Here is a 15,520-nt window from a genome sequence, read left to right as displayed (position 1 = left end):
AAGGTTATTCGATGCAAACAAACTATTAAATCGCTGTATGAAATCATCAAAATACAGTGAAAGCTGCATCAAAACCTTCCAGATTTGAGGGTGAACTGCCTCACACAGCCTGCAGCAGTGCATCACACCTGAATGACAGTTGTCTGAATCTGCTTCCATTTAAACTAAATGCAATCACAGTATGCACTTTTATCTTGGTGTAATCTAACAAAAGATCTCGAAAAGCTTGCAGCGCCTTCCGTTTCATGTTGCCTTCAACCCCAAAATGTCACAGGAGACACCTCCCACTTCCACCTTCATTTGAAACTCTCACTTCCTCCTTGTCATTTTGTGATGTACTTTAACCTTCCGTCTTTTCTAAGTCCTCATTCTGGTGGCAGAGTTTTTGGTGGAACTCCTTGAACTGAATCGCCCCCCACACGACTCGCAGGTAGGCCTGCATCATCCGATGTCCTTCAATTTACTTACACTTGCATAACAAATCTGAAGGTATCATTGTATTGTATGTGAAATAGGTGCATTTATTACAAAATAAGATAATAAGTAAAGATAATTTAACACCATTGATTGAATTGAGTCAGGTTGTTCTTTACTGCCGCATGGCTTGAGTTTCTCTTGTTTCAAGTTAGTGAATTGTTTCCTACTTTGTACAAGGCACTGTTACCTATCAGAGCACAGAGACACTGTGGCAGAGAGAGATTATTGATGTGCATTTTGGGTCCTGATAAAATTACTGCTCACTCTATAAAGGGTTATTAAATTAGGTGCAGCGAGAACAGCCAGATAGGTCTTGTGATGCCCATACAGCAAAACTGTTGTAGGCTTCTCAGTCTTTGCTTAGGTGCGGCTGCAGATTTCAGGAAGTAAAATCTACAAATGGAGGTAAAGCAAAACATATTGACTGTTTCTGATTGGTGTATTGTTGCTAAATGTACAATAGTTTGTTAGTTTTGCAGCTGGTATTAAGTGAACTTCTGCAATACTTGATTGTGTAACTTATTCCTGTTTTAGTAGAGGATGCATTCATTGTATATGGTGTTACTTACTTTTTGAAAAGCGTTTTTGAAAGTGTGTCTTCCTGTGGGAAAGTCAATGGCAGCATGAGTGTTTGAATGACATATTAGGCAAAAGAGAAAGGTCGGTGGTTATGCTGCTCACTCTGTAGGATGTGGTGTAACTGTCGCTTTGGGCAACTCATCGACCTTTTTATGCACACAGCATGTGCAGCTCATCTGATGATACATAGCATTGTTTTTGTGTCATTTTTAAAGGGTCTTGTACACTTGGCTTCAGCATGCACCATTATTTAAGTAGCAAACAGAATCCTGGCTTAAAGAGACAGAGAGTAATGACTACCATTCACAGACAGACTAGAGGAAGCAGTTGTGAAAGCTTTAGCTTCCTCTTTTTTTTTTTTTTTTTTAGCTTTCCTCTGCCGTGTCTTTTTACTGTGCTGTCAACTTTGTGTCTGTCAATTTATTTAAACAACAAATAATATAGAAAAAGACACAGTGGTGGAGCTCCAACAGGTCACCATTTCTAAAAGAGTCCTACTATGTAAAGTCAAAGGATGATGTTCAGATGTCTTTGCACGAACACAGCCCACGGCGTGTCTCCACACAGTTTTTTCAGCTGAAGCTTGCTCTCATATTAATCTCTTTGCCTCCAGTTCACCATGTCCAGGAAGGTTGTGAGGACCAGTAAGTTTCGTCACGTCTTTGGCCAGGCTGTGAAAGCTGACCAATGCTACGATGACATCCGAATCTCTCAGATGACCTGGGACAGCAACTTCTGCTCTGTTAATCCCAAATTTGTGGCCATGATTGTGGATGCCAGCGGTGGAGGAGCCTTCATTGTGTTGCCCCTGAGCAAGGTGGGTCCCAGGAAACACCCTGGATACGTTGGTACAAAGTAGAAAAACGTCTGGTGCTTGGTTCTCGGTGCCCTCTGACTTTTTATACCATTTTTGGATGTGTTGATAACTTCTGATATTGTGATGCTTTTTTACACCAGGCTTACTACAAAATTTGAATACTGCCAGTCACCATCACACATTCAGCTGAATAAGGAAGTTTGATGCCGACTTTGAGCCTTTCTACACGTCACTAGTGCGGCTGCTAAGAAGTTTTCACCATATTAGGAGTTTGTTGTCAGCTCAGTCAAGGCAGGATGTGGCCTCAGCCCAGTTTTTCTGTCACTTATGGAGTACGCTACATGGCTTTTATTGCATGTTATGTGCCTCAAAAAGTGGAAGATTGCAAACATGTTAACTCATTATATGAAATCTAAACATGAATTTGTAGTAAAGGTATCTTATCTGAAATAAGCTTAACATCACTTGCATGTTCTGTGAGACTATACTGAATTTGATAATCATAGTGTAGCTGCAGGTGTGGAAAAGTCTTAAACGCACAGTTCAGTTTGTTGATGAACCAAATTATTTGCATTTATAGATTTGTAGATAATCCATCCATATCCTTTATCCCACTTGTCTGGATCCAGGGCATATTAATACATTTTTTATTATTAGGGATTAAAATTCTATTTGCATTGGATTTGCAGCATTAGTGTTAACAAACCAACCTCAGGATCTTGCTGGAGCCAGATGTGATTGATACAATGTGCTTGAAAAAAATATTCAAACTGATGGAGGTTGGAGAACCAAAGGAACCATGGGATTTCATCTTTGTGTTCCCCTCCAGGCTGATTAAGCGGCATTAGGAGTAATTGGAGGCATTGCTGCAGAACCAGAATCAGCTGACTATTATCTGCCTTTTCCCATTCAGCCTGGATCATCATGTTTTTATTTGTTTCAAAGTTGTTTGTTACCTTGCAGTTATTATTCATGTCTTGGCCTTTTGGAGCTGTCTTATTTTTGTGTACTGTATGTATTAGTTTAGGAGAGCTGTATCCAACATCCTTTTTGATGTTTCTCTCTGCAGACAGGCCGTATTGACATGTCCTACCCCACTGTGTGCGGCCACACGGGCCCCGTCCTGGACATCGAGTTTTGTCCTCACAATGACAACATCATTGCCAGTGGCTCTGAGGACTGCAGTGTCATGGTAAGAGATCACTATATTTCAACAGCAAACATGACAGTGTTCAGCAAAGCATGACATAACATCGTTTGCGCTGTAACGTGATAAATGATGCACCCAAATGTCTTGTAAATAGATTTGGGAGATCCCAGAGGGTGGCCTGACCACGTCTCTCACAGATCCTGTCGTCAAGCTGGACGGCCACTCCAAACGTGTTGGCATCCTGAGCTGGCACCCCACTGCTCACAACGTGCTAATGAGTGCAGGTATTACCTTACATCACCTTTTATCACCTTAGCCACACTTAACTCATAAACCTGCTAAAAACACAGCTGCAGCTTATCAGCAGCTCCTGTGCTGACATCTAGTCTGTGGATTAGATAAATCAGGATGGTATAGGTGTATGATATCTCACAGAATTTTTGTTGAGCAACGCTCAGACTTTTAGTGGTTTCAACAGGAAGTTGTTACAGCCTCCACCCACTATTATAACTCTGAGCACTGATCATTGTTCTCATTGACACTGACTCCAATTCATGACACTAAAGCAATCACCATAAAGTAGATAATGACAGGTTGCTAGAGAAATGACATACATACTATATTAATAAAGGATTAGTTCAGTGTATATGTGAAAAGAGTAAGGAGCTATTTATCACAAGCCCAGTTAACCCTGAATAAGCCCAAGTAAAGTGATACATTATACTGAATACCTACTAGTTAGTAGTTCCTCTCTACATACTTCATGATTATTTCACATTGTTGTACCCTTTTTTCTATTGTAGTGTGTAGTTACTAAGTAGTTCCTCATTACTTAATTATTACTTGATCTTTTTACCTTTTATTCCCTAAACTGCAGTAACCGATACTGAGTAGTTACTACTGTAAATAGTTCTCCATTATTTCATGATCATTACATATACATATCCTGTAAATCATTTTCTTAGATAACAATCATGATACACTTACAATTACGATTACTCAAAGTGGTTAACAATCTTGAATTATGACTCAGCCCTAACTGCTGCTAATATACACTACAAACAGGTCCCAGCTGTGGTAAACTACTGTATACTCCAGTTTTTCTTTCCTCCGGGTTCTGTGTGAGCCCCTGCTGCTCTCTGCAGTGCACACAAAACAAAACATGTCACATCTTAAACCTCATCATATCAATAAACTGTCAGGACATTAGACGTGGAGGTTTGGCTACAGATGAATGAATCATGCCAGATTGTGAAAATGCAAGGCAGGATTTTATTGTAGTACCGGAAATTCATTTAATTTTCTCAAAAACTGAAGACTGAGTTTCCCACAACATCCCAAACCTTTGCGGTTTATTTTGCTGGCAGGCTGTGATAACGTGGTGATCCTGTGGAACGTGGCGCGCGGGGAAGCGGTGATGAGGATCGACAGCGTACACACTGATCTGATCTACAGCGCCTGCTGGAACAGGGACGGCTCCAGGATTTTGACCTCTTGCAAGGACAAAACTTTGCGTGTGCTGGACCCACGCAAGGGCACCGTCCTCCATGTAGGTTTTCTCCGTATACTGTCATCAGTGGTTCTGCAGGTCATCAGTGGTGACTAGTTTTCTGGTGTTTATACTCATAATGAATCATAGTAGTAATAGTCACCCTTAAAGTAGCTGTTGTCAGAGCACTTCAGTAATAAATTGTGGTGATTAGATCTCTATAGATAATAGTATGTGAAGGCATCTGTACATTAAAAGTCCAAACTGTGCCGTACCACCAACTCTGCTCTGCTTCACCCCTGCAGGAGAAGGACAAGCCTCATGAGGGCTCCAGGCCTGTCAGGGCTGTGTTTGTATCTGGCGGGAAGATCCTCAGTACCGGCTTCAGTCGCATGAGTGAGAGACAGGTGGCGCTGTGGGACCCTGTGAGTGTCAGCAACTTTCTAAATATTTTTACATCCATTTAAATTTACATTTACAACTACGTTTGTCTTTAACAGTCACTTCTGTCTCAGGCTAAATATATCTTCATTAACCTAAAATTCAGAAGGAGGAGATATATGGATGTCTTAACAGAGGACATGAGGTTGGCTAATGTTAGGGTAGAAGATGTTCATGATAGAATTAGGTGGAAAAGGATGATTCGCTGTGGCGACCCCTGATGGGAAAAGCCGAAAGAAGAAGATTAACCTAAAATTCAGATTAGAAACAGATTTGATTAACAGCATGGAGGAATTTCTATACAGGTCCATCAGCCCAAGAGCTCAGGTGGCCACAGTGTCAGAGCACCCTGTGGAAGTGACATAAATATCCATACAACCATAAAAATCCCATAAATAAACCAAAAATGAATGCAGAGAAACAAACTGTCCCAAAGAGACACACAAAGTTTCAAACTTTAGCAGAAAACGTGTGCTCATGTACAATCAAGAACATCCCTTCAAGACACATTTTAAAACGTATAAAAAGAATTACCTTTAAATAATAGTTTGTGTCTGATAGCCTGTGTTTTTCCTTCTAGTGTCAAATTCTACACAGTGAAACTCAAACATCCAAGTGAACTAACATTCAGCACACATGTATTTTAAAGTAGAGGATTTCTATTTGTTACCAAGGACTTATTTACTGTGTTTGCAACAGCTCTGTTTCACAACAGCCCGATTACAACGCTAAGGCCAGTGTTGCGCTGCAATATCCCACATCGAGCTCGGCCACATAAACCTTTGGCTTATCTTTTTTTTTTTTTTACATTCAATTTCAATCAAATTTACTATTCTGTATCTGTATCTATATCTCTTTTAACAGAAAAACTTCGGCGAGCCGCTGACTCTGCAGGAACTGGACACCAGTAGTGGTGTCCTTCTGCCATTCTTTGACCCAGACACTGGTGTTGTCTACCTCTGTGGCAAGGTGAGATTGAGATGTTGAAATAACTCTCTTTCACTGTCAGCCTCACCCGCGCTGACAAATGCAGCTGACTTGTTTGTGGAATCTTCGTCACAGGGAGACAGCAGTATCCGTTACTTTGAGGTGACAGATGAAGCCCCTTATGTCCACTACCTCTCCATGTACAGCAGCAAGGAGAGCCAGAAGGGGATGGGATACATGCCTAAGAGGGGCCTGGAAGTCAACAAATGTGAAATCGCCAGGTATTAATTTTAAAGTAGCTAGGTTTTTGGCTTGTTAGTGCTCTTGTTTATGGTGTTTTATGTTACGTTACGCAACATGTGTCCACTTGAGTTATTATCTCAAGTTAGATGGAAATAACAACCTAAGGTATTTCAACTTTCAGGTTCTATAAACTCCATGAGAGGAAGTGTGAGCCCATAGTCATGACTGTGCCTCGCAAGGTAAACTTTTTACTTTTAAGTAAATGCTACTTCTATCAATCCAAATGAGGTTGAGTTGCACACATGTGCCTTTAACTTGACTCTTTTCTTCTCTGCCTGTGCAGTCTGATCTGTTCCAGGAGGATCTATACCCGGACACCATCGGGCCTGAGCCTTCAGCTGAAGCTGACGAGTGGTTTCAAGGAAAAGATGCCCCGCCTGTAATGATTTCTCTAAAGGACGGGTTTGTAGCAACCACCAAAGCCAAGGAGTTTAAAGTTCACAAGAGTCTCATGAAGACCACGGCTGCTTCTGGTAGTCATCAGGACCACAGTGGGGTGAGGCATTTAAAACTACATACCTTAAAGTATTAAGTCAGTCTGTAATGTGAAAGTAACCAGACGCCCATCACATCATAACTCTGCCTCTCTATCTCTGTCCGCTTCTCAGGACGTTCATTCTTTGAGGAAGGAAGTGAAAGACCTCAAAGCAGCGATAGAAGAGCTGACCAAGCGTGTGAGCGAGCTGGAGGGCAAGCATTAAGCCAGAGAAGTTTGTTAAACAAGAAAACTAGAAATTTTATTGTCAGAGAAGATGTAGAATACTGCTGTCATTGTAATGAGACACAAAATGAGACATTAAGACAAAGCATGTGTTAGGGAACCTTTTTTTGTTTTGGCTCAAAGTGTGAATTTGTTTATTTGGGTTGTCTGATCAACTTTTAAAAACCTTATGTTAATATATGCTTTTAGTTTGAAATAAACTGGTCTGTATTTTCAATTAGTAAATTGTTGCCTTTTTTATTCAAATGCATGAAATACACATAAAACAGTTGTTTATTTAAATTGCACCAAATTTGAATCACTGATACGCATCATTATACAAAATGGAGCAAAAAGTCAAGTTAGATAAAATGCCATGAAATGTCGTGGACGTTTACGAATGTGTCAGCAGAGCAACAGACGCACATTAATGTTCTCTGAGGCCTACAGAGGTGCCTTTGGTTAACAGCTTCTTTTACCTGTGTATAATAAAAACATTGAAAAGACAGAAGAGAAACACACTAGAGGAAAGCTACACAGAAGAGGCAGAATGGTTGTTCCAATGATATGTCAAGTTTGAGCCACTACTGCAGCTGAAAATGTCATTAAGCTTTTTTTTTTATCTTAGATCTATCTATGTTTATTTTAGCTTAGATTAATAGATTATTTTTCACATTGAATTTGTATTTGAATTTATACTGGTGTGTTTCTCTTACAGAGCAATTCTTAAGTCAAATATTTAAAGGAAAATAAAGACAAAGCAGTTCATTTATCTATCACTGTTTCTAATATAAAAGCCAAACTTTTTGTTTGGCTTACAATTGTAATTTTACGATTATTTATAACATAACGTTTTCTGTTTTTTTTTTCTTCCCATTTCCTTTCACATAGCGTGCACATAAGCTAGTTAGATAACTTTGAATATGAGCTAGATATTATCAGCATTAGGTTCTATTTACAGCCTTTTTCTGTTTTTTCTGGTGTCACCTCCTTTGTTGCTAACACATCCTACTGTCCTTTCTGTCAAACACCAGTCCCTTTTATAAATGCACTACACAAAAGCCTTGTTAGTGCCGCCGGTGCTGTTGGTGAAGCGGGCCGTTCCTCCTGAACTGCCTTGTTTGGGTCTGCTGAAGCAGCATAGCAGACCTCCGGCCAGAAGGAGCAGCACACCGGCCCCCCAGCCCACATAGATGCACTCTCCCAACTCCTTCTTATCTACTACGAAGGGATTGTTGAAGTTTTGCACAACGATGTTTGCAGACCAGCTGACAGGGATGATCACCAGGAGGCCGGCCAGCATCAGACCCACCCCAGCCACCAGGCTGATCTTGGGCTTCGCGTCTTCATTCTGAATGCAGGTAGTGAATTCTGCCCCGCAGAACAGAACGAGGAGGCTGAGGCAGCATAACATGATGCTGATGATGACCATGGCACGAGCGGCTTGCAGGTCAGAGGCCAAAATCAGTACTGAATTATAGCTCTTGCACTGCTGCTGGCCGGTGCTCTGCACCGCACAGGACATCCACAGGCCATCCTGTACGCTCTACTCACAGAAAGAAAGAGATTGTCATTTGATCTATCATCCATGTCCAGTAGTGCATCACACATAACTAATGTAAGCAACTCCTCAAGAGCATTAATTCATTAATTGTTGTGCAGTACGCATCTACTTTCAGCAAAGTAGACATTAGGATTAATACCATATCCTTTATTACGTGGTTTAAATGTGTGGCGAAAAGAAAAATGCATGTTATCTTCAAAATGTGGATTTTACATCTCTGTCGTACCTACAAACATTTATTACCATTCAAAACAGGAGGCAAAAATTTACCTGCACAGTCACTATGTTGGATCCTATGAAATAAGACACTTTCCAGCGAGGGACAGTGCAGCTTACAATGACCCCGATCAGGCCGAGGACCCCGAGGGCCACACAAGCCATCTGAACACCAGCATTTCCCATTCTGAAAGAGATGTAAAGATAAAACATGAAGCATGGCAGATATAAGAGGAGTAATTCATAAAAACCTAATAAAAATAAAGACGACTCCTCTCTCAGAACAAAATAACAAGACAACAATGGACTTTTAAATATCACATGTCTCTCGTCTAAATCATAATTAGTAAATGATTTGATAACTGACCATCAAATAGACTTATTCTGTCTTACTGAAACCTGGCTGCAGCAGGATGAATATGTCTCTCTGAATGAGTCAACCCCCTCAAGTCATGTTAATTATCATGTTCCTAGAAACACAGGTCGGGGTGGAGGAGTAGCAGCAATCTTCCACTCAAGTTTGTTAATCAACCCCAGACCTAAACATAGTTTGAATTCATTTGAGAGCCTCACTCTTAGCCTCTCTGATCCTAACTGGAAAAATCAAAAACCAGTCCTGTTTGTTATTGTGTACCGTCGTCCTGTCCCTTACTCTGAGTTTTTAACTGAATTCTCAGAGTCTCTATCTGATTTAGTTCTTAGTGCAGATAAAGTCATTATAGTGGGTGACTTCAATATCCATGTAGATGTTGCTGATAACTACCTCAACACTGCATTTAATTCACTATTAGACTCCATTGGTTTTACCCAAAATGTAAATAAACCCACTCACTGTTTTAATCACACCCTTGATCTTATTCTGACATACGGTGTGGAAGTTGATCAGTTAATAGTTTTTCTCCAAAACTCTCTTTTATCTGACCATTTCTTAATTACATTTGAATTTACAGTACCAGACTTTGCTAAACCTACAGATAAGATTCACTACAGTAGATGTTTATGTGAAAATGCTGTTGACAAATTTAAGGAACTGATTCCATCTTTTATTTCAGAGCCATGTACCAACACAGAGGAAGGCAGTTATTTCAATGTTAGTCCAGCACAAGTGGACTATCTTATTAATAGTCATGCTGCTTCACTTGGAACAATACTTGATACTGTTGCTCCTCTGAAAAAGAAACTAGTGAGTCAGAGGAAGTTAGTTCCATGGTACAATTCACAAATCCGTAGCTTAAAGCAGAAATCACGTCAGCTGGAAAGGAGGTGGCGTTCCACCAATTTAGATGAATATTTCCTAGCCTGGAAAGATAGTTTAATAATATATAAAAAAGCCCTCCGTAAAGCTAGAACTTCATATTACTCCTCATTAATAGAGGCAAATAAGAACAACCCCAGATGTTGCCTAAAGCTTGCTCAAATGGGATTGTTGGGTTTTCTCTATAATTTTTTGTATAAATATTTTCTGTAAGGTCTTAAACCTTACACTGTAAAGTGCCTTGAGATAACTTCTGTTGTAAATTGGCGCTATACAAATAAAACTGAATTGAATTGAATTGAATGTAGTAACAGCTGTTTTTTTGTTCTTTCTCTGTCCAGCACTCATGTTCTTCTGCCCACAGTTAAATCCTGTTGTGGTTTATTTTTGGTATCTGCCCTCCACAGATTTTATTGTAGCCTCATCTATCAGACGAGGGTGGATCCCTTTTCAATTACTCTCTCCCAGGGTCTAACATTTCAATTTTTTCCACATGCTGAGAGTGTTATTTGTTTTTGCTTCACTGCCTAAACATGACTAACGGTGTCATTTTGAATTGTGGTTATAAATCAATAAGTTACTGTGCTCCAAGGCTGTTTGAGTTGATCTGAACTCATCAGATGTTGTATGCTGCGTTGTCGTTGTTGATGATCACATAACTAAACATACACTCGGACAAAGACTTGTTCCCTCTAACAGGCCTTCACAGGATAACGTTGCTTAGGGCCACATATTTTAAAAACAAATTCATGCCCTGACAGGCCCGGGCTTTTGGACTTCCACCCTGAGCTGGCTGAGCCACTCCCTCACACTTCCTTATATTGAAACCTGCGGCTTCTCTAACTTTGAATATATCCCCTTAATTGTAATTTTATGATTCAGCATCATAGAGACAAAAATTCAAGATATAAAAATATAGGAGATAAAGAGGGCAGGAGGGATATGCACATGAAAACTGATGCAGTTTGAGAAAATACTAATCACACATTACATCATGAATCAATTATTATATTAAAATTGTATTCAACAGTACTATTTGAAAACAACTTCAAGAGAGATTAAGATTTTATTACTTTATTTTGTCGTATATTAAAAGCTCAGATAACCACTAAATCCAATTTATCACAACCAATCTACTGAAATAACAAAGGGGAGCGAAGAACCAAGGTGGTAGGTTCTGGCTTGTATCTTCCTTTTAAACATATTTCACCCCAGATCACAAACTTTCAGAGCAGACGAAACATTAAAAGCTCACCGGATGCAGGTAACTGGATGTAAACTGTTTTCTTCTACAAGATTCATAAACTAACAACCTCACTCACTCATTTCATCCTCTGTCAGTCCAGCCTTATGTCAAATCACTACCTTTTTTAAGTGCTGAAAGAAGTGGATTAAAAAGCCTCCTACCTTTAGTTCTCTGAATCTGATGTCAAAATTGAAAAATCAGACGTGATGTTTCTTGAGGTTCTTTCTTTCTGCTTTGAGAAAGGAAGTGAAAGACCTCAAAGCAGCGATAGAAGAGCTGACAAAGCGTCTGCCCGAGCTGGAGGTCAAGCATTAAACCAAAGAAGTTTGTTAAATAAGAAAACTAGAAATTTTATTGTCAGAGAAGATGTAGAATACTGCTGTCATTGTAATGAGACACAAAATGAGACATTAAGACAAAGCATGTGTTAGGGAACCTTTTTTTGTTTTGGCTCAAAGTGTGAATTTGTTTATTTGGGTTGTCTGATCAACTTTTAAAAACCTTATGTTAATATATGCTTTTAGTTTGAAATAAACTGGTCTGTATTTTCAATTAGTAAATTGTTGCCTTTTTTATTCAAATGCATGAAATACACATAAAACAGTTGTTTATTTAAATTGCACCAAATTTGAATCACTGATACGCATCATTATACAAAATGGAGCAAAAAGTCAAGTTAGATAAAATGCCATGAAATGTCGTGGACGTTTACGAATGTGTCAGCAGAGCAACAGACGCACATTAATGTTCTCTGAGGCCTACAGAGGTGCCTTTGGTTAACAGCTTCTTTTACCTGTGTATAATAAAAACATTGAAAAGACAGAAGAGAAACACACTAGAGGAAAGCTACACAGAAGAGGCAGAATGGTTGTTCCAATGATATGTCAAGTTTGAGCCACTACTGCAGCTGAAAATGTCATTTGGCTTTTTTTTATCTTAGATCTATCTATGTTTATTTTAGCTTAGATTAATAGATTATTTTTCACATTTAATTTGTATTTGAATTTATACTGGTGTGTTTCTCTCACAGAGCAATTCTTAAGTCAAATATTTAAAGGAAAATAAAGACAAAGCAGTTCATTTATCTATCACTGTTTCTAATATAAAAGCCAAACTTTTTGTTTGGCTTACAATTGTAATTTTACAACAATTATAACATAAACTAAATAAACTAAATTAATAAAAGAAACTTTTTCTGTTGTTTTCCATTTCCTTTCACATAGCGTGCACATAAGCTAGTGTCTAACAGTAAAACAGCTTTAAAATCGAAGCATCATTAAGATAACTTTGAATACGAGCTAGATATTATCAGCATTAGGTTTTATTTACAGCCTTTTTCTGTTTTTTCTGGTGTCACCTCCTTTGTTGCTAACACATCCTACTGTCCTTTCTGTCAAACACCAGTCCCTTTTATAAATGCACTACACAAAAGCCTTGTTAGTGACGCCGGTGCTGTTGGTGAAGCGGGCCGTTCCTCCTGAGCTGCCTTGTTTGGGTCTGCTGAAGCAGCATAGCAGACCTCCGGCCAGAAGGAGCAGCACACCGGCCCCCCAGCCCACATAGATGCACTCTCCCAGCTCCTTCTTATCTACTACGGTGGGATTGTTGAAGTTTTGCACAACGATGTTTGCAGACCAGCTGACAGGGATGATCACCAGGAGGCCGGCCAGCATCAGACCCACCCCAGCCACCAGGCTGATCTTGGGCTTCGCGTCTTCATTCTGAATGCAGGTAGTGAATTCTGCCCCGCAGAACAGAACGAGGAGGCTGAGGCAGCATAACATGATGCTGATGATGACCATGGCACGAGCGGCTTGCAGGTCAGAGGCCAAAATCAGTACTGAATCATAGCTCTTGCACTGCTGCTGGCCGGTGCTCTGCACCACACAGGACATCCACAGGCCATCCTGTGTGCTCTACTCACAGAAAGAAAGAGATTAAGATTAATACCATATCCTTTATTACGTGGTTTAAATGTGTGGCGAAAAGAAAAATGAATGTTATCTTCAAAATGTGGATTTTACATCTCTGTCGTACCTACAAACATTCATTACCATTCAAAACAGGAGGCAAAAATGTACCTGCGCAGTCACAATGTTGGATCCTATGAAAGAAGACACTTTCCAGCGAGGGACAGTGCAGCTTACAATGACCCCGATCAGGCCGAGGACCCCGAGGGCCACACAAGCCATCTGAACACCAGCATTTCCCATTCTGAAAGAGATGTAAAGATAAAACATGAAGCATGGCAGATGTAGTAACAGCTGTTTTTTTGTTCTTTCTCTGTCCAGCACTCATGTTCTTCTGCCCACAGTTAAATCCTGTTGTGGTTTATTTTTGGTATCTGCCCTCCACAGATTTTATTGTAGCCTCATCTATCAGACGAGGGTGGATCCCTTTTCAATTACTCTCTCCCAGGGTCTAACATTTCAATTTTTTCCACATGCTGAGAGTGTTATTTGTTTTTGCTTCACTGCCTAAACATGACTAACGGTGTCATTTTGAATTGTGGTTATAAATCAATAAGTTACTGTGCTCTAAGGCTGTTCGAGTTGATCTGAACTCATCAGATGTTGTATGCTGCGTTGTTGATGATCACATAACTAAACATACACTCGGACAAAGACATGCTCCCTCTAACAGGCCTTCACAGGATAACGTTGCTTAGGGCCACATATTTTAAAAACAAATTCATGCCCTGACAGGCCCGGGCTTTTGGACTTCCACCCTGAGCTGGCTGAGCCACTCCCTCACACTTCCTTATATTGAAACCTGCGGCTTCTCTAACTTCGACTATATCCCCTTAATTGTAATTTTATGATTCAGCATCATAGAGACAAAAATTCAAAATATAAAAATATAGGAGATAAAGAGGGCAGGAGGGATATGCACATGAAAACTGATGCAGTTTGAGAAAATACTAATCACACATTACATCATGAATCAATTATTATATTAAAATTGTATTCAACAGTACTATTTTAAAACAACTTCAAGAGAGATTAAGATTTTGTTACTTTAATTTGTCTTATATTAAAAGCTCAGATAACCACTAAATCCAATTTATCACAACCAATCTACTGAAATAACAAAGGGGAGCGAAGAACCAAGGTGGTAGGTTCTGGCTTGTATCTTCCTTTTAAACATATTTCACCCCAGATCACAAACTTTCAGAGCAGACGAAACATTAAAAGCTCACCAGGATGCAGGTAACTGGATGTAAACTGTTTTCTTCTACAAGATTCATAAACTAACAACCTCACTCACTCATTTCATCCTCTGTCAGTCCAGTCTTATGTCAAATCACTACCTTTTTTAAGTATTGAAAGAAGTGGATTAAAAAGCCTCCTACCTTTAGTTCTCTGAATCTGATGTGAAAATTGAAAAATCAGGCGTGGTGTTTCTTGAGGTTCTTTCTTTCTGCCTGTCCGTGCGTTGTTTCGCTGATGCTGTTCTGTGATGTACGAGTGTTGTGCGTGGAAATATGGGGTATTTGTAAGAGGACCTTGAGAGGAATGTAAGGTGTAGGGTGGAGCTGAACACCAACAGGGGAGTATGCAGGAGCGCAGGACCACAAGGCTTGACTAGACTTGTCCCACATGTATGTTTCCCCGCTTTTTTTTTTTTTTTGCCACAGTGCAAAGATTTCTTAAAAAACTACATTTGTGAAGTGATCAAAAACAGTACACATACACTGTGATTGATAACAGCGATGATGATGTTGATGATGGTGTTGATGATGATGATGATGATGATGATGGTTATTTTCACACATTGCCAAAAAATGAAAAGTGAGTCACCGGGAAGGCTGCATGTTTGTTCTCAGACAGTCTAAACACAGCGTGCCTGTACATCCCAGGTCACCCACGCCATCTCTATCTTACACACACACACACACACACACACACACACACACACATACACATACACATACAATACCCGCCTGTGTTGAAACTTGATGATGACGAATGTCAGGGACTGATTTAGGAAATCGAGACAAAGTGGGTTTAGGACTCACTGTGTGAGATTACGAGCCAGGTTTCGCGCATCATGGGAATGGAAAAAGAAATTAGGGAAAGACGTGTTGCAACCAAATACTTGAAACTAATTTAGAAACATGATTGACAGAGTCACACACACAGCTGGGGTTTGCATAATGTGTGTACAAATTTAGATCTTATTTTGAGAGATGCTGTACATCAACAGGGTGTGATCACGAATGGTCAGTGCTTTAGTGTAATAAAAATATTCTCATCTTTGTAGTTACACCACAGGAACATAATGTTCCTAATACACAAACACACAGTCTACTTAATTTATAAATGCATGATAGCCCAGTCAGAAGAGTGTTAGTCT

General features: G+C 39.7%; 3 protein-coding genes across 3 annotated transcripts; 1 reads left to right on the top strand and 2 right to left on the bottom strand.

Moving 5' to 3' along the window:
• The first annotated feature begins 315 nt into the window (after positions 1-315).
• On the top strand, positions 316-7,121 carry coro1a (coronin, actin binding protein, 1A). Its single transcript, XM_026349763.1, has 11 exons — positions 316-430; positions 1,670-1,873; positions 2,943-3,065; positions 3,178-3,307; positions 4,391-4,572; positions 4,818-4,937; positions 5,818-5,922; positions 6,016-6,161; positions 6,305-6,362; positions 6,467-6,679; positions 6,792-7,121. The coding sequence occupies exons 2-11, from the start codon at positions 1,676-1,678 to the stop codon at positions 6,882-6,884; spliced, it is 1,368 nt and encodes a 455-aa protein (XP_026205548.1). The 5' UTR covers positions 316-430; positions 1,670-1,675; the 3' UTR covers positions 6,885-7,121.
• Positions 7,122-7,125: 4 nt separating this feature from the next.
• LOC113155203 (claudin-9-like) lies at positions 7,126-11,409 on the bottom strand. The gene is made up of 3 exons (XM_026349789.1): positions 11,326-11,409; positions 8,718-8,850; positions 7,126-8,429 (listed from the first exon to the last, which is right to left on the bottom strand). The coding sequence occupies exons 2-3, from the start codon at positions 8,847-8,849 to the stop codon at positions 7,935-7,937; spliced, it is 627 nt and encodes a 208-aa protein (XP_026205574.1). The 5' UTR covers position 8,850; positions 11,326-11,409; the 3' UTR covers positions 7,126-7,934.
• Positions 11,410-11,560: 151 nt separating this feature from the next.
• Positions 11,561-14,670, bottom strand: LOC113155197 (claudin-9-like). The gene is made up of 3 exons (XM_026349775.1): positions 14,517-14,670; positions 13,246-13,378; positions 11,561-13,080 (listed from the first exon to the last, which is right to left on the bottom strand). The coding sequence occupies exons 2-3, from the start codon at positions 13,375-13,377 to the stop codon at positions 12,586-12,588; spliced, it is 627 nt and encodes a 208-aa protein (XP_026205560.1). The 5' UTR covers position 13,378; positions 14,517-14,670; the 3' UTR covers positions 11,561-12,585.
• Positions 14,671-15,520: the final 850 nt, after the last annotated feature.

The sequence above is a fragment of the Anabas testudineus genome, chromosome 8 (genome assembly GCF_900324465.2).
Source record: "Anabas testudineus chromosome 8, fAnaTes1.2, whole genome shotgun sequence".
In the NCBI taxonomy this organism is placed as follows: Eukaryota; Metazoa; Chordata; class Actinopteri; order Anabantiformes; family Anabantidae; genus Anabas; species Anabas testudineus.
Note: the sequence above shows the minus strand (reverse complement) of the source record. Positions and strands in the feature narration are given on the sequence as shown.

Bases quoted from the DNA above. Each gene is read 5' to 3' on its own strand.
- LOC113155197 (XM_026349775.1), bottom strand. From the start codon at position 13,377: ATGGGAAATGCTGGTGTTCAGATGGCTTGTGTGGCCCTCGGGGTCCTC. The intron at 13,081-13,245 runs GTACATTTTTGC...TTCTGTGAGTAG, and splicing joins CCAACATTGTGACTGCGCAG to AGCACACAGGATGGCCTGTG.
- LOC113155203 (XM_026349789.1), bottom strand. From the start codon at position 8,849: ATGGGAAATGCTGGTGTTCAGATGGCTTGTGTGGCCCTCGGGGTCCTC. The intron at 8,430-8,717 runs GTAAATTTTTGC...TTCTGTGAGTAG, and splicing joins CCAACATAGTGACTGTGCAG to AGCGTACAGGATGGCCTGTG.
- coro1a (XM_026349763.1), top strand. From the start codon at position 1,676: ATGTCCAGGAAGGTTGTGAGGACCAGTAAGTTTCGTCACGTCTTTGGC. The intron at 3,066-3,177 runs GTAAGAGATCAC...TCTTGTAAATAG, and splicing joins CTGAGGACTGCAGTGTCATG to ATTTGGGAGATCCCAGAGGG. The intron at 4,938-5,817 runs GTGAGTGTCAGC...CTCTTTTAACAG, and splicing joins AGGTGGCGCTGTGGGACCCT to AAAAACTTCGGCGAGCCGCT.